This window comes from Neofelis nebulosa, chromosome 8 (genome assembly GCF_028018385.1).
Source record: "Neofelis nebulosa isolate mNeoNeb1 chromosome 8, mNeoNeb1.pri, whole genome shotgun sequence".
Lineage (NCBI taxonomy): Eukaryota > Metazoa > Chordata > Mammalia > Carnivora > Felidae > Neofelis > Neofelis nebulosa.
Genome location: NC_080789.1, coordinates 5839637 through 5865158, shown reverse-complemented (window position 1 = coordinate 5865158; position 25522 = coordinate 5839637). Strand labels below are relative to the sequence as shown.

The 25522-nt window shown below is 51.6% G+C and overlaps 1 protein-coding gene and 1 pseudogene across 1 annotated transcript in view; one reads left to right on the top strand and one right to left on the bottom strand.

The window, feature by feature from the left end:
- Nucleotides 1–25522, top strand: part of MPPED1 (metallophosphoesterase domain containing 1) — a 74520-nt gene that overhangs the window by 28198 nt on the left and 20800 nt on the right. The window contains exon 4 of the mRNA XM_058741093.1: nucleotides 21672–21897. Coding sequence (XP_058597076.1) covers nucleotides 21672–21897 — 226 coding nt within the window. The remainder of the gene's footprint in view (nucleotides 1–21671; nucleotides 21898–25522) is intronic.
- Nucleotides 10210–10310, bottom strand: LOC131484167 (U6 spliceosomal RNA; annotated as a pseudogene).

Genomic DNA, 25522 nt, shown 5'->3' with positions numbered 1-25522 from the left:
TGGGTTTTATTCTAAGTGTTAAAGTGGCCGGTGGGGCAGAGGCAGGGGAAGGACATGGTCTGACTCAGTGTTTTGAAAGACTCCTTTGGCTGCTGGGTGAGCTGGGCTGCGGCTACTGGGGCACCAGAAGAGACTTTACAGGTGTCCTTGAGAGGCGAGGGGAGCCGGGACTGGACCTGGGGGTGGCCGAGGGCACAGTGCAAAGTGCAGGGTTCGGCCGCATTTTGGAGATGACATCAACAGGGTTTGCTGATGGGAGGTGGGGGTGGAGGGTGAGGCGGGTCACTGACCTGGTGTCCACGGAGCCCGGCAGGCCTGGCTTAGGAGGGCGCTCAACCCGTATTTGTTAAGCAAAGGAAGAAAAAGAAAGAGAAATTTTATCATGTGGTCACATCAGTCAAAATGTGCAGGGGCGCCTGAGTGGCTCAGGTGGTTGAGCTGTTGTCTGAAGTCAGTTGTCTGACTTCAGCTCGGGTCACGATCTCGCGGTTTGTGAGTTCGAGCCCCGCATCGGGCTCTGTGCTGACAGCTCGGAGCCTGGAGCCTGCTTCAGATTCTGTGTCTCCCTCTCTCTCTGCCCCTCCCCCGCTCTGTCCCTCTCTTTCTCTCTCTGTCAAAAATAAATACACATTAAGAAGAAAGAGTCCTTTTTTTTTTTCTTTTAAAGATCTTACAGGGATTATCACCGAATAGTAGATCTAATGTGGATTCCGGTTCCTTTCCTCATTAGTTGGATATAATGGCCCGATTCAGACATTTCCAGAAACCTGTTATTCTTGCAAAGACTCAAGACTGAATTTTTTTTTTTAACGTTTATTTATTTTTGAGACAGAGAGAGACAGAGCATGAATGGGGGAGGGTCAGAGAGAGGGAGACACAGAATCCGAAACAGGCTCCGGTTCCGAGCCGTCAGCACAGAGCCCAACGCGGGGCTCGAACTCACGGACCGCGAGATCGTGACCCGAGCCGAAGTCGGCGCTCAACCCACTGAGCCACCCAGGTGCCCCAAGACTGAATATTTAATGCAAAATTTTTCTTTGACTTCGGTCCCTATTTCTGGCAGCTCCCTCCCTGGTCGGGAGCCTGGATGGTGCCCGAGGAATTTGGTTGTAGATAGCACAGTGGCCAAAGTGAGGGATGAGCAGGTGCTTTCCCAGGGGCAAGATTGATGCCTAGATTTTAAAAAATGGGTGAACAGTGCAGCACAAATTTGGTGTTCATTTAAAAAATTAATTTTTTATACTCATCAAAAAAAAAAAATCTTCACAAAGCCAAAGCGTGTTTTAGGGGCTAAAAGAGAGAAAATTAACTTCTAATGAAAGGGAAAGAATCTAGAATTTCTAGCTGTGGTCAAATGATCTTGGCTAGGCATAATTGCAGTGTTTTCGTATTAACATATAACCAACCCCCTTGAGAAGTGTGGTTAAGTGCGAATTATCTATTTGCAACAGAATGGCTTTGGAAATGAATGAGACCCACTGGGGTGTGTGTGTGTGTGTGTGTGTGTGTGTGTGTGTGTGTGTGTTTGTGTGTGTGTGTATTGTTTTTTAAAATGTTTATTTGTTTATTTGGAGAGAGAGAGAGAGAGAGAGGAAAAGGGAGAGAGAGGGGAAGAGAGAATCCCAAGCAGGCTCTGTACCATTACTGCAGAACCCGATTTGGGGCTCGAACCTCATGAACAGGAAGCTCATGACCTGAACTGAAGTCAGATGCTTAACCGACTGAGCCACCCAAGTGCCCCGCATGTGTATATTTCAAACATGTTTTGCAAGACCATCATCCTAAAAATCTCTGCCTTAAGTTAAAAACAACAACAAAAAATTTATGCTTAAACAAGGTATAGAAGCACATCTCTGAAAGGCCTGGGGTCTCTGAGATTTCTTCCTTCGTTTCATTTTGTTATTCTGGGGGATTTTATGCTTGCTTATTTATATCCCAGTTTGTGCCGAAAGATTTGAGATGATTTATAGAAGCAGTAAGGATAGTAAAATGGTAACACATTACTGATAAATGAAAAGCCAAGATTTAAAAAAAGAAAGAAATTAGAGTAGTTCAAAAGGAGGGCCTAGAATATCAACACTAAGGGCTAGATGGACCCTGTGAGCTGGAAGTAGGAGCCTGAGCTTCCTGAGGGCCAAAGTGAAAAGGGTGATGCATTTGGTAAATGGCTTTGATAATTGGAAGGAGGAAATCTTCAAGCCACTCTGACTGATCCACACTCTGTGTCATGTCAGGCATCCGTCTCACTCAGCTGTGAGTGTCTTGAAGGCCAGACTTGTGTCCCTGTCATTTCTATGTAGGAGGATCTTGGTAAAGATTTTTGTATTTGAATAATACCAATGAATATTTGTTTGGTGTTTCCTGTATATTAAACCTGTCCGTTTCTGCCATTCATTGTATGCCCCAGCCCCTGCTTGGGATTGATTGAAGTTTGTTTTTTTCCCCTCTACTGGTTTGGAAATTCTACATTCTTTTTCAATTTGTTTAGTGGCTGCTCATAAATTTTTAATATGCATATCTGACTTAACTCAATCTGAAATTAATCGATGTCTGCATTCTTCCCTGAAGGTCCCTGGAACGCACCCACCCCATCCCCTCTTGCTGCGATCTTATGTATCTTTGTTGTCTGGTGTCTCACTTCTGATGTGTTTATAAGCCTGCCCTGAAGTATTCGTCATCATGATTATTAATAATAATCTTTTCCAGTTTACACTCAACGTATGTTTGCTGAGCACTTGGTATGTGCTGGGCATGATCCTGGACACTGGGGATGCTGCAGTGAACAAACAGAAGACAGGCCATGGATAAAGAGAGCTGTAGTGTGTTGGAGAGTCAGAATAAGGGGTCAGGGCAGGACCCGATGAAGTGACATTTGAGCAAAGTGCCGAACGGGGGGAAGCCAGTTAGGGAGAGCATTCTGGGCAGAGGCAGCAGCTTCGAGTCAGCAGTGCTGGTGGCACCTTTGAGGGCCACTGGGCAGGCATGGCTGGGTTGCCACGGAGGGCCCGAGGGAGTGAGTGAGTGGGAGAAGCGGAGGCTGGATAGGGGACGCGAACCAAGTAGGAAGGTCAGGAGGCTTCACGTAGGAAGTGGGCGTTGAGGGAGACCTTGGCATCTGAGCGATGTTTGGTCAGGTGAAGGGTGGGTTCAGGCCTTCCAGCTTGAAGGAGCAGGCCAACCAAGGGTCTGAGTCTGGAGCTCTGACTTGCCATTGGTTTGCAGTCATTCACTCCCTCAAGAAACATGTATTGAGCACTTGTGTTGTCCTAGACCCTGTGCTAGACGCTGAGGATACAGTGGGTGGCAAAACAAACAAGATTTCTACTGAAGAGACATGTAAATGAGAAAACACCATGACATGATGCCTGACATGGTAACCTGTGATCAAGTTAGACCCATGGAGGTTTAATTCACAGCTCACCTGCCTGCCAGGTATGGGACCATGGGCAACGGACTTACCTGGGTCTCAGGTCCCCATCTGTACAATGGATCCTCCCAGACTGGAGGAAGTGTGGAGGAAGGATGATGTGTTAATAACCACATGGGCTCAGAGGCTTTGCTGGGTTTCCTCCATGACCCTTCGCTTCACCCTGCGGTGTATCTTCACTCCTTAGTGCCCGTTCGAGGCTGCAGAACCATTGGAGGGAATTGTTGGTTAGTAGAGAAATACCGGCTTGGTCATTCAAAAGCTGAGGAGGCAAGATTTTCTTGCTGGTATGCTTCTTTCCTTTTTTTCTACCAGCTTGGAGCGATGTGTTTGGATGTGAAATAAGCCTGTGGGTTTTTTAAAATGTCATTTTCATGCTGGACTTCATTCCAAAACAGGAATAGTCCACCGCTCGAACATCCTGGCTAGCACAGAAATGAAATATTCTGTCCCCGTGTGCACACAAACCTCTGAAATGTCTGGAAGATCCCACCATTTCTCTGTCCGCACCTTCCCCCGCATGCCTCCTGCACCTGGGCTCAGCATAGACTTTGTCGGAAGCTCTGTGTCTGGTTTCGTTTGGAGACTGTGATCACCACTTAGAGAGGGCGTGGAAACTGCCCTGCCCCACTGCTGTCGTTATCACAGAGCTGCCCCTTCTCATGGGGCATCTCCCTGCCGGGTCTCTCACAGAATCCTGACAGCCAGCCCTTCCCAGACTTCAGGTGCGTGAGAAGCTCCTGGAGGGCGAGTCTGGGTAAAATGTGGGTCCCAGCTTGGCAGATGTGGATGGGCTGGAGATTCCACATTTCTTACAAGCTCCCAGGTGGTGAGTAGTCAGGCCCTAGACCAGTGCAGTCCAGTATGGTAGCCACTTGGCCTCATGTGGGTATTGAGCACTAGAAATGTGGCTAGTGTGACCGAGAAGCTGACTGTTGTGTTTTATTTCATTGTGATTAATTCGAACTTAAATAGCTATGGGGGGTTCATCACCATCGTACGGGACAACACAACTAGACAGCCCCTTGAGGTGTTAGTGTCTCTACAGATGGAGAAACTGAGCTCAAGGAAGTGAAGAGCTTGCCCAAGACCTTAACAGCAAATAAAAGTGGGATCAGGATTCTCACTCAAGGTCTGTTCTCTTTCTTAAATTTGTAGTATTTTTCAGTACCTAAGGTGACCTTTTTTTTTTTTTTAAATATGGGAACTTCTCCTGTGTATCCAGAAAACCCTGGCCTTTTCAATTAGCAAATCACTCCTTTTCAAGACTGTTTTGATATTCGTGGTCATGAGTAACACTTTATAGCATCGGGGCCAGCCAAATAAAGTCATGTTTAAGTTGCTGACAGGATGTGAGAATTTGTCCGACACCCTACGTGTCATATTCGGAAAAACACATTTTGCTACAAAGACTCATTTCCAAGTCTCATGGGGGCTTACCAATAATGCCTTCCTCTGGATGGCACTTTACAGTTCAAAAACACTTTACAGTCTAAAGGTGTTTTCATGTTGTTTGCTCACTTCTCCCCCGCGACAAAAAGCCCACGTTCTTTGTAATGTTGTCCCCACTTTGCAGATGAGGAGACAGAGACCCAGTGCGGGGATGTGGTTTCCTGGAGGTCGCCCCAAGTCTTGGCTTTCAGAGGTCAGCTTCTCAGACCTTCCCTGGATTGGTCAGCTTCCCCACCCTGATGCTTTCTGTCCAGCTCGCCTGCCTGGCTTTATTTTTTTCATATCAAGTATCCCCACCTGACCTGGTACTTACTTGTTTATTCCTTTGTTGCCAACATCGCACGGGGCCCACCACTCAAAGGCGGGGATCTTGTTGGTCTCATGCATGCCTGAACTTCAGCACCACAGACAGCACCCCCAGTTGGCACTTCATATTTATTATTTATAAATTAAATCAAATTCCTAACAGGAGAAAGGAGCCAGTGGGAAGGATGCCGCCTTTGGAGCAGGCGGATCCCCTCCCTGGCCCTGACCAGCCACATGCCTGCTGGGCAACCTTGACGTAGTTATTCCTCTTATGCCTCAGTGTATTCATCCAAAAGTGAGGTACCAGGTAGGACGATGCCCTTTCTTTGTAGAGCTATTGTGAGGATTGAGTAAGGCATTGCAGTTGGGATCCTGCTTAGTTAAGCATGTGGGTCCATAGAGATCCCATGGGTTTGGATCCTGGCTCCATTCTTCCCATGGGCATGTTATGTCTTCTCTCTGAGCCTCAGTTTGCTCATGTGTAAAAGGGATCTAATATTGACAGAGCTCAGTAAGGCAGGGGGTGATCTGGGCTCAACATGGGACCTGGCACAGGATAATCACATCATATATTCAGCTACTTTTTTTTTTTTTTACTTCGAGAGAGAGAGGAGAGGGGGGAGAATCTTAAGCAGCTACACGCTCAGCACAGAGTCCCACATAGGGCTCAATCTGATGACCCTGGGATCATGACCTGAGCCGAAATCAAGAGTCAGACACTCAACCGACTGAGCCACCCAAGTGGTCTTCAGCTACTATTTTTGTTGTAGCTATTTTATGAATGCATCTAAAGTGCCTGGCACAAAGTAGATACTAAGCTGATGGGAGCCTTAATTGTTATTATTAATATCTCCAAGGATGCCGCCTTTTTTTTTTTTTTTTTTTACAATCAGATGTTTAAGAGTTAGGATTTAGTTCTTTGAAATTTGTTTTAAAAGGAAAGCAGATTTTTTTTTAAGCGTATAGGTTTGTTTTTTTGATTTCTCTTAAGAAGAAGACGAATTTCACACCTTTCTGAGTGTGCACGATGCAAATGAAGATCTGAGACTCACCGAAGGCCGTTTGGAGCTAATTCTGGGCTGGTTTGACAGCCATGACACTGAAGGGGAAGCATCGAGCTGACAAAACGGGGCTTTCTTTGGTAATGTCCCAACCTCTCCAAATAGTCACTTTCCAGACTAACATTTGTCAGATTGGTGTTCTAAAGAATAGTTTGTGTTCATTGATCCGGCTCTGTCCCCTTCCTGCTCAGCACTCTTCACTGATTCCTTGCTGTGTCCTGGGTAAAGTCCAGACTTTTGCCTCGTAGGGGAGGCCCACTGTGGTTGTGATCCCAGTTGTCCCTCCCAGGCCTGCTTCCACCCACTTTGCCCGCCCTGGGCTTCTGAGCAATTGACAAACACCTAGCAGGTGGATTTTGTCACCTCCAAGCATTTGCTTGTGTGAGGGGCTCTTCCTAGGATGCCCTTCTACCCTGGGAACCTATTCATTCTACTCTATTCATCTGTGATACCTGTTTCTATGATTATCTCTCTCACCCACCGTTTCAGAGCCCCTCCCTTGCTCCTAGTCAGGGAAAGGAAAACTTAGTGCTGTATCGTGCCCTATGACTTGGTATCACCCCTACTACAGATCCCAAATTATTTGCCTGTATCTTTCCCACACTGGAGGGCAGGAGAAGGGGCTGTGTTGCGACGTCTCTGTTCCCAGTCCCCAGCACTTATTGGGGCCAAGGAAAAGGATTGTGGAATCCAAGAATGAATAAACTGATTCTACTTTAGTGCATCTTAACAACCAAAATGTCTTTTTAGCTTCAAAATGCTTGGTTTTATGAAGAAATACTTTAAAACTAGGAACCTCAGTCTTCGTCATTTTCGAATACCTATTTCAGTGGCTACAGCAAAGAACATTGCTTTGGGCCATATTTTCCCCGCTTTAAAAGGGTTCTTTATAGCCAGAAGGCACCTGTGGAACCTTTTGGAAAGGACCAGGTATCTGACCCGGTAGCCATGCCTTTAATCCAGGCTGTCAAAACCCTAGGTGAAATCTGTGCTGGGAATGGTTACGCAGGTAAGGCGGGGGCTTCTTGTACCAAAACTTCTCAGCTAGGACTTTTTGATGCGGGGAGAGAGGGGGTGATGATGAGGGGGCCAAGGTTATGGATGGCCACTTAGCCTTTTCACCTCTAAACCATGATGACCTCTGAAATTCTAAAATTGTTTGTATCTAAGATTAGAATGATTGGGTTCTAAAGTTCTGAAAGCCCCATTTCTAGCATTCTGAGTTCCCAAGAACCTACGGTTCTACTGCTCATAATTCTAGTTGTTTGGGATTCAGCGTCCTTGGCATTTTTCTTCTGAGATTAAAAAAAATTGTGGTAAAATATACATAATACTTATCATTTTAACATTTTTTAAAGAACGTGTGCAGTTCAGTGGCATTAAGGACATTCACACTGCTGTGCAACCATGACCACCATCCGTTTCCAGAACTTTCTCATTTTGTAAAATTGAAACTCCATACCTATTAGACTATAAATCCCCATATTCCCTTCCCTCCCCCAGCCTCAGGCAGCTACCATTCGACTTTCTGTCTCTATGAATTCGATTACTCTAGGTACCTCATATAAGTAGAATCACACAGTGTTTGCCCTTTGGTGACCACCTTATTTCACTGAACATGTCTTCAAGGTTCACGCATGTGTCGGAATGAACATCCTTCCTTTTTAAGGCTGAACAGTATTCCGTGGTGTGGATATACCATATTGTACTTGTCTGTTCGTCTATCAATGGACACTTGAGTTGTATCCACATTTTGGCTACTGTGAATAATGCTGTTACGAACGTGGGTAAGCAAATATCTCTCTGAGACCCTGATTTCAGTTCTTTGGGGCATATGCCCAGAAGTGGAATTGCTGAACCGTATGCTGGTTCTGTGATCTTTAATTTTTCAGGGAATCACCATCCTGTTTTCCATAGTGGCTGCTCCATTTTATATTCCCGCCAACAGTGCCCAATGGTTCCCATTTCTCCACATCTTCACCCATACCTGTTGTTTTCTGTTGTGTGTGTGTGTGTGTGTGTGTGTGTGTGTGTGTATTTTGTAATAGCCATCCTAACAGATGTGCTCATTGGCCATTTGTATGTCTTCCTTGGAGAAGTGTTTTTTTCAAGTCCTTTGCGCACGTTTTTCTTGCTGTTGAGTTCCAGAGTTCTTTATATGTTCTAGATATCATCCCCTTATCAGAAGTATAATTTGTGGGGTGCCTGCGTGGCTCAGTTGGTGAAGCATCCGACTTTGGCTCAGGTCATGTTCTCACAGCTTGTGAGTTCAAGCCCCACGTTGGGCTCTGTGCTGACAGTTCAGAGCCTGGAGCCTGCTCCCTCTCCCTCTTTGCCCCTCCTCTCTCTCTCTCAAAAATAAATAAACATTAAAAAAATTTAGAAATATAATTTGCAAATATTCAACCCCCCCATTTTGTGGGCTGCCTTTTCACTCTGTTGATGGTGTCCTGTGATATACAGAAGTTTTTAATTTAGAAGTTATTTTTTTTCTTGTTGTCTGTACCTTTGGTGTTGTATTCAAGAAATCAATTGGCAAATCTGATGTCATGAAGCATTGCCCTGTTTTCTTTTGAGGATTTTGTAATTTTAGCTCTTATAGGTTTTTGTTGCATTTTGATTAATTTGATTAATTTTTGATTAATTTGATTAATTTTTGTACGTAGTGTAAGGTAAGAGTCCACCTTGGTTCTTTTGCATGCAGATAGCCAGTTTTCCCAGAACCACATGTTGGGAAGACTGTTGTTTCCCCCGATTGAGTGGTCTTGGCACATTTGTTGAAAATCATTTGACCATATATGTGAAGATTTATTTCTGGGCTGTCTATTCTATTCCATTGATAGATGTCTGTATTTATGTTGGTACCATACTGTTTAATCGCCGTAGCTTTTTAGTCAGTTATGAAATCAGGAAATGTTTGACTTCCAACTTTGTTTTTCTTTTTCAAGATTATTTTGGCTATTCAGGGTCCCTTGAGATTCCATATGAATTTTAGGATGGGTTTTCTACTTCTGCAAGAAATGTCATTGGGATTTTGGTAGGGATTGCGTTGAGTCTGTAGATTGCTTTGGGTAGTATTGATATCTTAACAATATGAAGCTTTCCAATTCATGAACATGGGATGCCTTTTTATCTCTTGGTGACTTCTTAAGTCTCTTTCACCAAATGCTTTGTAGTTTTCAACATACAAATCTTTTTCCTCTGGTTAAGCTAATTCCTAAGTATTTTGTTCTTTTGGATGCTATTGCAAATGGGATTATTTTTGGATTGATTATTAGTGTATAGAAAGACAACTGAGTTTTTGCACCTGGTTTTTGTATCCTGCATCTTTACTGCGTTCATTTAATTTGTTCTAACGTCTATACTGCTTTTTAAAATTGTCCTCAAAGGCTGTTTACAGTGTCCACAAGATCTTCTCCAAAGCATTGTGCTATTTGAAATAAAGTCATTCAGAGCTCCTCATAACAGGAGCGACCTTGTGAGGACTTAAATATATGGCAGTAGTCTTTTTTTTGAGGAATATTTGATTTAAAAAACTCTGGCACATGTAATACGTGTTGATTGTGACAGAGAGGGGGACGTTCACTTCTCTGCTTATCAATTGTGTAGTTTTGTAACCGCACTGAGCCCCAGTTTCTATATCTGTCAAACACGGTGCCCGTTTTGTGAGGCTGTTATTGTGAGTGACAAACAGGGATGAGGGGGCTTGTCTCAGGCTCTCAGCAGGTGACATCTGTGACGTCATTAATGGCTGCCTGACCTGCCCGGGGAAGGAGCTGCTTGGCCAGATCACCTGCTGTGGAACCTGCTGCCAGAATCATCCCAGCACTTAGATGCTCAGAATATCAGAGGAATCAACCAGTTAAGATTTTCTGCCTGTTTTGTCTTGTTTTTTTTGTTTTTTAATGCCTTTTTGTTTTTTTATTTTTTTCCTTTACGTCCACGTTAGTTAGCATACAGCGCAACAATGGCTTCACGACTTTGTGTGTCGTCCTTGCCCGGGGGCCGCGCTAATCTTCCCCGTGTCGTTGCAGTTTTAGTGTATGTGCTGCCGAAGCGAGCACCTGTTTTGTCTTTTAGTTGGTCTTAACTATGTTTTGGTTTGATTTGGTTCTAGGTTTGGAACAACAGGCAGAGCAACTGAGAGGCCAGGCTGCCCCTGGGGAGAACTAGGAAGTGGTCAAGGGGTGCCCGGCCTCCTGTTGCCTTCTTATTTAATTAAAGTCGTATTTGTGTTAAGGCAATACGCACACACAGTTAGTCACAGTGTGCCGTGAGGCTGACCAGCAGTCTTGATTTCCATTTCCCATATAGATCTGGTGGCTTTTATTGCCAGGTGCCTCTAAGTAACAACTTTTATTGCTATTTTTTATTTTTTAATTTATATATATATATATATATATATATATATATATTTATTTATGCTTATTTATTTTTGAGAGAGACAGAGACGGAGTGTGAGTGGGGGAGGGGCAGAGAGAAAGGGAGACAGAATCCGAAGCAGGCTCCAGGCTCCGAGCTGTCAGCCCAGAGCCCGATGCCGGGCTCGAACTCGCAAACTGTGAGATCATGACCTGAGCCCAAGTCGGACGCTTAACCACTGAGCCACCCAGGCGCCCCTCCTTTTTCAATTTTTTGATGTTACTTTTTAATTTCTTAAAATTAAAAAATGGCGATTTAGACTTAGCCTCTCCACCCGTATACACACATCTCTTCTGTCCTTTTTTAAGTTTATTTACTTATTTTGAGAGAGAGAGAGAGAGAGAGAGAGCACGTGAGTGGGGGAAGAGCAGACAGAGAGAGGGAGAGAGAGAATCCCAAGTAGGCTCTGCACCATCAGCACAGGGCTGGACGTGGGGCTTGAATTCATGAGCTGTGAGATCACGACTTGAGCTGAAATCAAGAGTTGGTCACTTAACTGAGCCACCGAGGCGCCCCTCTTCTCTTGTCCTTTTAATAGCGTTTTAAGACAGTTTTAGGTTCACTATTTGTTGTGCAACTTACTGTTTTTCCTAAAGTCGTTAATTGTTTTGTTTTCTTGCTTGTTTTCCTGTGTCCCCACCGTGGGTCATCCCCGTGTCCTGCCGAGTTTTAAATGCCCCTCAGCTGAGGAGCGGGCCCGCCTTGGATTCTGTTGTCTCCCTCTCTCTCTGCCCCTCCCCCGCTTATGCTCTCTCTTTCTCTCTCAAAAATAAAAAAAAAAACATTAATTAAAAAAAAAATTTATTTTATTTTTTTAAATTTTGAGCCAGAGGAAGACACAGAATCTAAAGCAGGCTCCAGGTTCCAAGCTATCAGCACAGAGCCCGCTGCAGGGCTTGAACCCATGAACCGCGAGATCTCGGCCTGAGCCGAAGTCGGACGCTTAACCGACTGAGCCACCCAGGCGCCCCTTGTGCAGCCTTTTTAATGGAACAAACTTTGTCCTCTAATCTGGGACATTTTCTTGTATTATTATATTTTTTAAAATTTCCCTCTTCCCTTTTATCTCTGATGTGTCCCTCTACAACTCAAACAACTGATTTTTGTATCTTTTCTCGCCTGGTACTCAGGTCCCTGTCTTTCTGTTTCTGTCTCTGGGAGAGTTTCTCAAATTTAGCTTCCCACTCTTTGCCCAAATTTGAGAAACTCTGCTAAGATTTTCTTTCTTCTGTGAAGAACACCCCAGTAGAATTTCACGGGTGCCCTATCTTCTATTATCTTACCAAGGGCGTTAATTATATACTAAGTCATTTCTCCCGTGTCAGCCCCATTTTCCCCAATTTCCTTTCTCCGGTCGTTTTGGTCTCTAGCTGTGTTCAGCCTGAAGGTTTTCCTCCGAGGTCTGGCGGTCCTGTGTGTTTATGCGTCTGAAAGCTGTGCGTGCAGGGCAGTGGCTTGCCGTGACGGGGACCCGGCCATCTCTTTGGGGGAACCCCCTATGCCCTGTCTTTTTCCCCAGAGAGGGGTTCCCTCTTTGCAAGCCTGGCTCCCGGAATTTGAGAGCTGAGTGGGGAAGGGGCCTGGGCTCTCCAAAGTCCCCACGTTTATGCTTTCAGTGTTCAGCCCCTACCTTGCTGTCCATCTTCCCTGGGGCCTGATGGTCCCTAAATGAGATTCTTCTGAGCTGTTTATTTTCCCTTGAGACTAAACTCCCTCCTTCTGTGGAGATTGGGAGGGAGGGGCGGGTTGGCTGAACGCGTGTGTTAAGAGAGAGCCCCAGCCCCACCTGCTCCCACGGGTGCTAGGTCAGACCACACACCTGGGTCTGCATCCCTGAGCCGCCTGGGACTCTGGCCACAGCCGGGTCTGCTTCCTGGGGTCCCCTCCCCTCCCCTCCCCTCCCCGCCTCTCCCCAACCCCCTCCCAAGACTTTGGTTTCAGTTTTGTCTGCTCAGCCAGGCCAGTCCACTCGTCCGTCCCTCCAACTCCCAAACCTTTGGAGGGTCGTGCCTTTTTGATTCCTTTACCGTTGATTTCATGGGATGTCAGCAGCAAGGAGAGGAACGTGGGCCTTGCAAATGCCCGTGCTGTGCAATTGCCCGTTTGGTCCTGCCGTCTTACCCTGTGACACCCCCCTGGGGAGCTCCCACCCCAGCCTCGCTCCCACACCCGCCTGGCAGGTCTCAGCTGAAAGGGCTCGCAGGGTTCATGACCTGCACGTCACGTCGTCATGGAAGAGAAGGCGTATCAGGCCTCAGCCCGGGTCTGGTGAGGTTGAGGCAGAGCTGAGGCCGAACCTAGGCCTCCTGGCCTCCAGTCCAGGGCCCTTCCCACGGCCCCGCCCTGGGCCTTGGTGCCCACGGACTCCTGACGTCTGTTGAGTGAACACCACGACTTGTGGAGGCCGCCACGTGATAGGCTGGTCTGCGCCTTAACGACCGTTAGTCCCATTCACGGTAATTAGCTTAGCCTTCTAGAACATCCTTAGAGGATTGGTTGGGAGGCCTTAGGCGAGCCATTGACCCCTCTGAGCCTCATCATCTGCCCTACGTGGATGATGATACCTTGTGGGTTCAGTGAATGTGTGTGACGACCTACCTGCCTGTACTAGTCCCGTGCCGGGCAGGTCCCCGGCAGGGTGCCCAGGCTGGTGGGGGATACGAGAGCACCGGCTGAACAGGGCTGGGAGCCCTGGGCGTTGGGGAACCCCCATCCCCCTGCCCTGGTTGGGAGCAAGAGGGTGTTCCTGGCAGGCCTCTTGGAGGAAGCGGCACTTGGGCTGACTGTGTAGGGTGAGCGGGATTGGGGTGGCCTCAGAAGGAAGGGCGAGAAGGGGGTCCTGGGTGGATGGGACAGCAGGAGCAAATGTCAGGAAGCCTTCGGCAGCCCAGGGGCGCTGGGGCAGGGCAGGGCAGGGCAGGGCTGGGGGTGTTGCACAAGGTGAGGTCAGAGCACTGACAGGGCCTGGCCTGGAGGGGGTGCCATAGCCTCAAGCGCCAGGCCTTACCAGCTTGGTCCCCGGCTGAGGCCCGGGCGTTTGCTGAACACCTTTGTGCAAGTGTGTTCTTCCGGGCTGGGACTTCCGGGGAGGTTCCTGTGAGACCTTTCTGGCTGCGTTCGCTCTCGTTCTGGGGAGGAGAAACAAGAAACTCTTCGGTTGTCCTTTCCAGTCTCAAGTCACCTGTGCTCTGCAGTAACAGTGCCAACAAGCACTTAAAGAGGATTAGGACCGAATATTCCCGTTTTTAAAACATCTCCCAGGAAAAACAAATGTTTGGAAGTTAAGCATTTTGGCTGTTAGGATGGAACAGAGGAAAAATTGCATTTGCCTTTTAAATATGGGGGCCAGTGCTGAGTTGTGGATCCAGAACCCTCGCAAACGCTGGACCACGCGGGCCGGGCAGGCTGGGGTCCGCCTGAGGGTCCGCGCGGCGCCTGCGGTCCTGGGACGCGTCCTTCCCGCCCTGGGTGTCTCCACACCCAGCTCTGGGCAGGCCGGCCTGCTAGTGTGACCCCAGGCAGGGGACCTGACCTCCCTAGCCTCCTTTTTTCATCTTGACCTTCCCGGCGAACATTTCTGGACCGCGTCGTAGAACACAGTGTTTGTTCCTCCTAACGGCCCTGGAAGGCAGTGGTCATGCTGTTATCCGGGTTGTATTCACGTGCCTGTAATCTTCTGTATTCTGATGCTTTGACATCTTGGGGCCTTGCTGAGCCCGGAGGGAGGGTCCTCCCAGAGGTAAGGACCCACTTTTGAGTGTGCCTTTCTTTTTCCTTTTTTAAAAAAAATTTCTTTTAATGTTTATTCATTTTTGAGAGAGAGAGAGAGAGAGAGAGAGGGAGCATGAGTAGGGGAAGGGCAGAGAGAGAGGGAGACACAGAATGTGAAGTAGGCTCCAGGCTCTGAGCTGTCAGCACAGAGCCCGACGCGGGGCTCGAACCCACAAACCGTGAGATCATGACCTGAGCTGAAATTGGACGCTTAATCGACTGAGCCCCCAGGCACCCCTGAGCGTGCCTTTCATATACAAACCAACCAACCCAGAGCTCCTGCCCACCCCCCACTGCCTCCTTTATAGGCCCTCATGCTCTCAGCCCCCTATCCCCTGACCAGTCACCCTAGGGGCAGCCCCTGTCCCCCCGGGCCTGCCAGAATTGTTCAAACTAGCCAATCCTAAACTTGCTTCCCCTGCTTCCCCTGTCTTTTCCCTTGGAAACCACAACAAAGGCTCCGGTCCAGGTTTCTTTTTTACTTCCTCTGCCTCCTGACCGGCCCTGGCTTCCCCGTGTGGCCGGGTGTGGTGGCCCTGAACGCCACCTGTGTCTAGGGATCTGCGAGTATAGACTTCCTTACTCACGACAGTCATTTCCACGTGTGCGTGTCTTACTATACCTGATTAAAACAAACCTTTACGTGCCTTCCTACTGTGATTGTTGCAAGAATCCTAAGCATTCTTCTTATAGATGAGGATACTGAGGCTCCAAGAAGTAAGAGTTTTCACCCCAGGCCAGACAGCCAGTAGGTGGAAAAGGGATTCAGGCGTTTTTGGCTCTGCGGCGTGCACCCCTAACCACTGTGCTTTACTGCCTCTCACCTGGGGAGGTAGGAGCGTCTAGAAGCACTGAAGTAAATTGCCTATTACACTGCCTAGCACCGGAAAATGCTCACAGCAGGGCAGCAAGAAACAAATTTTGCAGGCACAGCCCATGTGTGTGTTCCTGTGCCTCGGCTCTGGCCACTGGCCCAGGCCCGCGTCTGCAGACCTCTCCAGTCAGTTCTGGAGAATTCCCCGTCTCCTCGAACTGCCAGCCCGCGTCCTCCGTGTGTTCTTGGCTGTGTGATTCCATCACCGGCATTAACGCGCCCGAGCTGTGTCGAGACCCACGGGGGGCTCAAAGCTGAGTTGGGGAGCCTGCCCCATCCCGGTGTTATTCTAGACCGGGCGCCATACCGAGAAGCCTGCTAACGTGAGTCTCCCAGACATTGGCAAGTGTTTAAACACAGAACTGACAAGGATGCGCTGAAAATGCAATCAGAGATCGTTACGCCGTCTCTTTATTCCATCCCCCTCTGCTGTGTTCCGTGAGATGGGAATGGGCGGGAAAAGCCGTAAGTGGGCATTTTCCTGATTGTTGCCGCATTTAGAGCGCACTAAAACTCCGCCGGGCTCAATGCGCCACTCCGGGAATGGCATAGATTACAGAGAAGCGTGCACAGATCTTGTTGAATTTAACAGATGACGCAGTTTGGAGGCAACACTTTCTGTTCAACGGGATGGGTAAGTGTTAGCGATAAAGAATCGTAACCTTTCGGAAGGAGCGTAATCTTGGAAGCGCAAGAAGCAGAGGTTTTGATGCGTGTCCCTCCGCGAGCCCCAGACGCCGCGCACACTTGCTCCGTGTGGCTTCTGTACGCGGATGCGTTTCTATTTGGGTATATACGGCAAATGGAAAGTTAAAACAGGATGGTCGTCCACTGGTGCTCAGCTGATTCGTAACCTAATGGTCTTTTTACCCCCATGACTAGCAAATGCCAGGGTCTTAAATCATCTGGCCGGAGGAAAGGAAGCATTTGGGGAAGATGGTCGAACGTTGTTGTGCAGGATATAAAGGTATGACAATGTCCCCCAGTCCTGGAGGCGGGGGAAATAGGGCTGGTTTCCAGGAGGACTTGGGGCTTCTCAGAGATCAGGTTGGCCCCCGATCTAACCTGCCCCTCGAGGCCACGCTCCGCTTCTCTCAAAGTCCACAGCTTATCGGGCACGTGGCCCCAGAGGCTGGTTTGGCTGCTGATTGGCAGTCTCGAGGTGCAAACCCCGGCCGTCCGCTGTCTCGCTGCGTGACCTCAGGCAGTCGCCTTCCCCTCTCTGAGCTTCAGTCGCCTCCTCTGTCCACTAAGCGGTGTGGACTGGAACGTCCGTGTGTCACTACTGGGACCGACCTCGTGACTCAGTCTTGTTCCCCAGAGTGTCCCCGACGGTGTCTCACCAGGGTCTAGAACAGGGCTCCTGCTGGATCAGAGCTTGTGGACAGCTGACCAGGGCATGGGGTGGTGTTACAACAGGCCCCAGGGAAGGAAGCGAGTGTGTGGCCTGATGGGCTTTTGGGATAGGCTGACTGGATTCTTTGCTTCTGTTGGGCTGATGAGGGGAGGTGAGTAGGGAAAAGCACTTGGACCCATCTGTCCCCTCTCTTCACCAGGCCAGCACGGCCGCCCCGACACCTGCCCGGAGGACACCTCCCTCTCCTGCGGTTCAGGCACCTCTGGCACCTTGTCAGGCGCTGGGGAGGCCCCCCTGCATGCCAGCCCGCTTCTTTGCTGCCAGGAAGGACAGCAGCAAGAAGGGACAAAGGGAAGAGCATTAATTTCCTCTGTGTGCTGACGACTTTGTATTCATCACGTCTTTTTACCCACAAAGCCCCTGCAAATTAATCAGTCCCTAAACACCCCCCTCCTTCACTGCACAGATAAAGAGCGGGGAGCTGACGCCACGCAAGAAAGCCTGTCATGATTGGTCATTGGGCGTTTTATCCGGTCAGGTTGTGAGAGCTGCAGGATGATGTGGCCACCTGAAAGCTAATGCAGCCTCAGGCTGTAACAACAGAGGTAGCAGTTCCAGAACAGAGGAGGGGACTTCTCCACACTCCTCCAGGATGGTCAGGCTGTTCCAGAGCCTTGGTTCTGGCTCCCCTAGCGAGAGAGCAGGTCCATCTGGAGAAGGCAGTGCTCACGATAGTTTGGGGGGCCAGGTCAAGATGAGTTTTGATGAGGCCGAGCCACAGGGTCTATCACGTGTCCAGCGTCCTCTGTGGTGACGAGTCACTTTATTATTGATTTGTGTAAACTTAGGCAACCTCGCCGAGCCCGGCTTTTCCCAGATGCAAAATGGGGATACCTACACTTGAGCGTCTGTGAATGTCATACACAGCTGGCGAATTGCCAGGTTCAGGTGGCCATCCAGACAGATGTGTCTGTGGCTGGCCCTCCAGCTCAGAGGGGCACGGCGCCCACTTTGCAGGGAAGGGAGAGCCCGGACGGGATTTGAAGGTATCGTGCAGCCTCTCGTGGCTCCTTTCCCCACCTGGCTTTGTGTACAGGAGCCTTGTCCCCCCATCTCCCACCCACTCTTCCCTGGGAGGGGAGAAGCCTCAGTTCCCTCCTCTGCTGAGGTGGGAGGACGAGGGGAGAGCTGACAGCTTCGTGCTCACTCCCCGATCCCCGGTAGTCGGGAGCCGCGGAGATAAATGAAACCGTGCAGTTGGAGTAATTTGTTAATTTGCTTAAGGAACACCCCCAAGTCGGAGACATGACATAAATACGTGAGTGTGGCTCGGGCTCCCCCGGCCGGGGCGACGCCGAGGTGGGACGGTGGGATGGACGGGTGACGTGAAGCGGAAACGTAGAGAATCCGAGCTTGAAGGCGGCAGGCTGAGTCCACCTCTTGTCCCCCGACTGCAGGGTGGGGAGGGGGTCCGTGAGGGCCCCCAGCTGACTCTGCGGCCTGGTGGCCTTGAAGGACTCAGGAGCCGCTGACCCAGAGGTGTGGGGTCAGCTGGACCGACACCCGGTGTCACCTCCCCTGCTCACCTGCTGTGGGACCTGGGCAGGTTCTTGGCCTCAGAGCCGTAGCTACAGAGTGTATCTCGGAAGGTTCCGGGGAATCAGAGGGACCAGCCTTTCCCCAGCTGCTCAGGCCCCTGCGAACCTCCTCCCTCCCTGCTGGCAGCTGGAGCAGGGCCACTGAGGTTCTCTGCTCCCTGTCACCCTGTGGTGCTTCCTTTGCCAGACTTCTACTGGGACCCGCCGGGCACGAGGGGAGTGAGGCCAGCACGTCTACTCCTGTGCTCCTGGGGCTCTCCGGCTTTGGGGAACAAGCAGATACTCGGCACCCCTGGGCCGGCCCAGCAGGGTGGGCCGTGATAAAAGTAGGTGGGGAGGCAGAGGGCCTGGAGAGCCCATCCCCCGCCTGACTGGTGGCACTGAGGGACAAGGGCCAGGCCTGTTCCCTGCAAGTCTCCAGGGATGCGGCGAGGGCCAGAAGCCAGGTGCCTGCCGGGAGTGGGCAGGACTTCCAGTGAGTGACGTGGGCTGAGTGTAGGGACTGGGGCAAACTGACATCTACTTTCTGCCTAAGGGAGGCACAGATCCGCAGCATTTGACTGGGCCAGGATCATGAAATGTGCAAATCGGTTGATCGACTGTTAGAAAACAAAGAATGGCATTTTACTGGGAATTTTTCGAGGGGTGTGTGTGTGTGTGTGTGTGTGTGTGTGTGTGTGTTTTATGTTGGCAACAAATTCAGGTAAAAAAGTTACGGCAAACAACATGTGTCTGTGGGCAGGTCTGGCCTGCAAACTCTGGCCCCGGGAAGGCTGCCTGTGAATATCATGTGAGTATCCTGTGTTGTGATCTCTGTTCCGTCCCTTCTGAAATCCCAGAACAGTTTTGCGAGGTCGGCATTCTTCTTCCCACCGTACAGGTGAGGAAACTGAGGCACACAGCTGGTTAGTGACAGAGCTGGTCTGTCATCGTCTCGGGGCCTCCCCGAGTTGAGAAACACCGAAGAGGAGAAAACACTCTTTTCTCAAGCTTGTGAAGAATTCTGGGGTGGCTGGTGAGAAGTGTGAGCAGATTGTGGTTTTCTGCCAGTTTTTCAGAAGACACTTCTGGCTTCCCCTCTTCCCGCCCCCCGTGGCTGTGCTGGGAATCAGGCGGCCTTCGAACAGCCACAGAGCTCAAGGCTAGACAGGATTTGTGTGTCCCAGTTTCCGGGGTGGGGTGGGGATGTGGAGAAGGAAGTTTCTAACCGGGTTCTGGACTGTTCTGTTTCCTCGCGATTAGAATATAATAATTGTAGGTACAGTACCTGAAACATTGTTATTGTTCATTATGATGGTGATTTATTGTTTGCCATGAGACTCACTCTGCCGCTTCCTGGACCTCACACAGGCCTGGGCAGACACACTTCTCCCTAAAAGGCCTATGGGAAGTCGGGTCTGACCACAGGTCGACCACATGTGATCCAACATTGTGGGTGTCAGTTCTCAAGGCAAATAGTCCTTAGGATTTGGGGCATTTTTTGGAACTGGGTTCATGATAAAGCACTCAGACAGCAGAGGCCATAGAGTTTCATGTCACAGTCAAGGGGGGGAAGGCCCTGCTGTTCCTGGACTGTGGTCCCCCCTGGAGAGCCAGTCACAGGGAAGGAACTCTGTGGAGCCTGGGGTGGGGGGGGGGGGGGAGGCACAGAGATCCTTAGCCCCCAGGAAGGGGCATTCCCCAGGCACACCCACCTTGATCAGAGGGGAAACTGAGGCTCAGAGAGGTTAAGTGACTTGCTCAGATGATGGTTGATGGAGCCGGGATTTGAGCCGAGGTCAGCTGGCCCCAAAACTAAGCACTTTACCCTGTGTCTGCTCTTGTGGGGGGTCACGGTCACCCGGGATCAGAGAAGATGCACTGTGAGGGAGGGGTCTCCACCAGCCAGACAGTCTTCTCCGTGTGCCAGGAGCCAGGGGGGGTTGAGGACCCCCGGGAGGGTGCCCTTTCACATCACCTTGGGGCGCCAGGACAGAAGGCCAGAGCCAGAGGCGTGGCCGTGGCCTTTGGTGTGCTGGGACACAGCTCTGTGACCTGGGCTTGTTGGGGCACTCTCCTGGGCTCTCCCCAAGCAGGTGGAAAGTGTCAGGGGCCACGCGGGGCTGGCTCAGAGTCCAGCTCTGCCACCCCCAGGCCACACGTCCTCCACACCACCGCACCCGGGTGTCCCCTGCGCCTCAGTTTCTACATCGGCACTGTGGACGTGGTGGGTGCCTGGCACAATGTATGTGCTCCAGCGGCCCTCTGGGATCACGTGAGCTAGTCATTCATGCTGAGGAATTCGGGGCAAGTGAAGTGACTCTCTTGCTGACACAGGTGATGGTAAAGCTTAGTGCCCCTGTTGTCGCTGTGGCTCCTTCAGAAACCAGAGTCAGGTCATTTAGAAGTTCCTTCCGATGGCCACGACTGCTTCTCTGTGGAACGGCCATGGAATGTCACCACTTGCCTGCCTGGACACTCCTATCCGAGGCCCCGAGCTGGGCTGCTGTGTTCACGAACCCCTAGTACTCGCCTGACCCACAGGACCCGCCCCGCCGGGAGGGGCCGCGAGAAGGGCTTGGGCCCCCGGGTTGGTTCACCTTCAGCTTTTCATTTTTCATCCAAATCAGGGCCCACAGGTGCCATCACGACTCTTTCTCCAGGCCCGGCGAGCCCGGCAGCTGAGGCTGGTGGGAGATGGGGAGTCAGGGGCCCCCTGAGCTTGGGGCCAGGCTGGCTCTGGGGAGCGGTCGGGGCTGGGGGTGGGTGGCGGTTTACTGAGTCCACGGGGTTGTGCTGGTTGGGGGGGCAGCTGCGCTGGAAGCATCTGGGAGGCAGCCCCCACAGCTGCTTAGGGCATCTGCCAGGTGGGGCCCCAGAGGACAGGCAGGAGGTATGGCGTGGGCTTCTGCCTGGGCTTCTGCACAGAGCGAGGCCAGAAGGACCCTGTTACTGGTTCAATGTATGCTACGCATAGCCAGCTTTGTTTTGGTTGCACTTGGACTTCATGGTGGGCCCTGGGACAGTGAGGCGGGGGGCGTAGGCCTGGGGGTCCAGGTCAGGGTCTCCTCTCCGGGGAAAAGTTTCCCAGACACAGAAAACAGAGGCGGGCAAGTCCTGAGCGTGGGGCGAGGCACGCTGCAGCTCAGAGGCCTGGAGGAAGCTGCACGGGCCCCTCCCGCCGGCCTGGGGTCTGGTGGCCTGTCCCCTAACGGCCGCCTGGGCGGACGGGCTGCAGGGATGATGATGGGGCTGATCCGAGGGCACCCGCTGGGAGCGTGCGGCCGGAGCTGCTCTGCCCGGGACGCCGGTGGCTGTCGTCTGTCCCTCCCCGCTGCAACCCCCCCCCTCCCCCGGGCCTTGTCGTGGCTTTCAGAAGGCCGACAGCGATGTGCTGTGTGTCTGTCTGCGTCCGCCTCTGCAGGGAGCCTGCCCTACGAGTACAAGATCGTGATTGCTGGCAACCACGAGCTGACCTTTGACCAGGAGTTCATGGCTGACCTCATCAAGCAGGACTTTTACTACTTCCCGTCCGTGTCGAAGCTGAAGCCAGAGAACTACGAGAACGTGCAGTCCCTCCTGACCAACTGCATCTACCTGCAGGACTCGGAGGTCACCGTGCGGGGCTTCCGGATCTACGGCTCCCCGTGGTGAGTGCGCCGGGCGCCTTCCCGACCTCGGCTGGGGGCGCTGGAGGAGCTGAGGCTGAACACGCAGAGGGAGGTGGGGCGCGGACAAGCACCGGGGAGCCCCGGATCCCTGCTGGGCACTGGATCTGGGCTCTCCCCTCACCCGCTGTGTGACCCCTGGCAGGTCACGGCTGCTCTCTGAGCCTCGGTTTCCCCGTATCTAGCTGGCAAGTAGTCATATCAGCTGTGTCCTCCGTGCGGTACTGTCTCACATACAGGTGGGTACTGTCATCAACCCCGTTTTCCAGGTGAGAGTGTGAGGCACAGAGAGGGTGAGGACCTTGCCAAGTGTCACACAGCTAGGGAGGGGGCAAAGCTGGCACTCCGGTTCCAGAACCCATGCTTTCAACCATCATTCTATATGCCAGGAGCCTCCCTATCGCCATGTCCCCTGACAAGAGGCATAGGTGAGGGGGGACGATTGATCAGCCAGGCCAAGGAAAGGCAGCTGGAATTTTCGTGGAAGGCCAGAGACCTGGTGTACTGTGTCGTTTTAATCACAAGTCCACATCAGACCCTTACCCTCTGCCGGGCATGCAGAACAATCAGGCCTCATCCCTGTCTTGGTGGGGATCAAGGTGAGAACAAGTTGTGACTCTTCTGTGTATGGTCTGTGGGTCCATCGGGGCCCTGGTGATAATGATGGTGGTGATGGTCATGTTGATGATGGTGGTGATGATGACGATGGTGGTGATGGTGGTGATGATGGTGATGGTGGTGATGGTGGTGATGATGGTGATGGTGGTGATGGTGATGATGGTGATGGTGGTGATGATGGTGATGGTGATGGTGATGATGGTGGTGATGATGGTGATGGTGATGGTGATGATGGTGGTGATGATGGTGATGGTGATGGTGATGATGGTGGTGATGATGGTAATGAAGGTGATGATGGTCATGTTGATGAGGGTGGTGATGATAGTGATGGTGATGTTGATGATGGTGGTGATGATGGTCATGATGGCCATGTTGATGATGGTGATGGTGATGGTGGTGATGGTGATGATGGTCATGTTGATGATGGTGGTGATGAGGACGATGGTGGTGATGGTGGTGATGATGATGGTCATGTTGATGATGGTGGTGATGATGATGGGGATGGCCGTTATAGTGGTGATGATGGTGATGGGGATGGTGATGGTGGTGATGGTGATGGTGATGATGGTGGTGATGATGGTGATGAAGGTCATGGTGATGATGGTGATGATGGTGATGGTGATGATGGTCATGTTGATGAGGGTGGTGATGATGGTGATGGTGATGTTGATGATGGTGGTGATGATGGTCATGATGGCCATGTTGATGATGGTGATGGTGATGGTGATGGTGGTGATGGTGATGATGGTCATGTTGATGATGGTGGTGATGATGACGATGGTGGTGATGTTGGTGATGATGATGGTCATGTTGATGATGGTGGTGATGATGATGGGGATGGCCATTATAGTGGTGATGATGGTGATGGGGATGGTGATGGTGGTGATGGTGATGGTGATGATGGTCATGTTGATGGTGGTGATGACGATGGGGATGGCCGTTATAGTGGTGATGATGGGGATGGTGGTAGTGGCAGCAACAAATCATTCCCGAGCAAATTCTGTTAGCTGGTCCCTGGGCTAAAGTCTCATAAGCATTGTTTCTAATTCGTACTCAGCCCTGAGAGGACCGATTCACTGTCCCCATTCTACAGGTGGACAGATCAAGTGTTCCCTAGAGGCCCAGCTGGCAATAGCCACAGGGTGCCAAGTGCCGGCAGGGTGAGGAGGGTACCATACACGGTGGAGAGAGACCACGTGTCCTTGAAAGTGTGGCATGATCCCAGAAGGCTGCTTGGAGGAGGTGAGGTGACCTGAGTTATGAGGGAGGAGAAGGGCCTCCCCAGTTATGGAGGGGTAACAGGGCCCGAAGCCGTCAGAGTAGTACACGCAGGGAGGCTGAGGGACGATCTGGGGGCACACGGGGACTGTAGGGTGCAGGGACTTCAGGGAGAGCTGCTACCAACACAGTGTCTGGGAAACCCCTGGGCTGTCTGCTGGACGCCACACCGTGACACCTGGTGGCCAGAGGCTGCGGGTGGGTTTAGGACCTTGTCCCGTCCTGCCAAGGCCTCCTCGTGGGGCAGAGGGATCATGTGGCTGTCCTACCGTCCCCGAGCCCCAGGAGGTGCCTGCTGTCACCTCTCTGGTCCTCACCGTGTCCGCGGTTGGTCTCCATGAGCTCCCCGCAGCCTCTGAGGTCTCAGATGAGGACTGCTGGGGCACTGGAGGACGTGGTGAGCTCAGTGCCCAGGACAGGAGCAGAGGGGAGGTGGCTGAATCTGCCTGGCAGGCCGCCGGAGCCCAGACTTGGAGAAGAAGTCTGGCTGGGCACGGCAGAAGGACTGGAGCGGGAGGCCCGCGAGGGAGTCAGGAGGGCCAATGGGAAGGCCTTCAGGTACCAGACCAGCCAATCTGGACAGCATCTCTGTGCCCCGTGTTTCCCACACCCCCTTGCCCCTACACACCCGCATACACACACACCCCTTCTTAAAAATGTCATGTTCTGTAGGAATTAATAGTGTGGCTTTGGAACCAGACTGCCTGGGCTGAAACCTGGGCCTCACCCTTGATGGGCTGTGTGACCCTGGGCAAGTCACTTAACCTCTCTGTGCCCCACTTCCCTTCCCTGCAAAACGGGAGTGGCAGCACACCTCTTGCAGAGGGTGGTCGTGAAGGTGTTGGGGGGTCCAGCCGGGCCTGGTGCCCGCACCATCAAGCTCTCCGCGAACGGAGACACCATTGCTGTTCTTTGCTCCAGAGGCCAACCTTCCGACACCGCTTGGCCAGAACCCAGTAGGTGGGACGGAGGACAGGCAGGGGGTGGGGACTGGCCGGTGTCACCCAGCGCCCACCCACTTCCCCCCAGAGCAGCTGTGTGCACCCCCAGGGCTGGGCACTGAAGAACCCCTTTGGCAGCCTGCTCTTAGGGCTCATGGGTGAGTGGAGGGCCAGGGCCAGGGCCCCGTGGTCCCCTGTGCCAGCTGGAGGCCAAATCCTGGTGCTTCCGAGGCCAGAGTGAGGCCAGCGGTTGGTGCGAGTGCTCTGTGCTTGGGCCGCCAGTGGTTCCTGCGTTTGGCTTTTGTGACTTCCAGCACGGACAGTTCTAGACTCTTTAGTTCTGGTTCTCCTGGGGCCTTACTGCTTTCTCCTTGACGTCCTTACCTGTCGTCCTGACTGTCTGTGGGAGTGGGAGGGGCGCAGGACAGAGAAGGGACCCAAGGAGGCCTTGGTGAAATCCAGGAGGGCTCCCTGTGGGAGGGGGGATTTGAAGTGGGGTTTCCACAGGTGGAAGAGGCAGGAGAGGAGCCATGTCTCTGAGCCCCGTTCTGTGCTGGGCTCCACCAGACTCTTTGGGGTGCTGTTTCATAGCGCTCGATGCTGAGGGCTAAATGGTACCTCCTCTGTGCTCCCCGTGCAGGCTGGGAGCTGGCGTTCTAGCAGCTGCCCTGGTTTCCCGTGGGCCCCATCTGGGGCTGGGAGCAGGTGGCGGGAATCGTAGCAGCAGCAGTGGCCGGGCAGTTGGTTGGTAAGGGAAAGGCCGTTCAGAT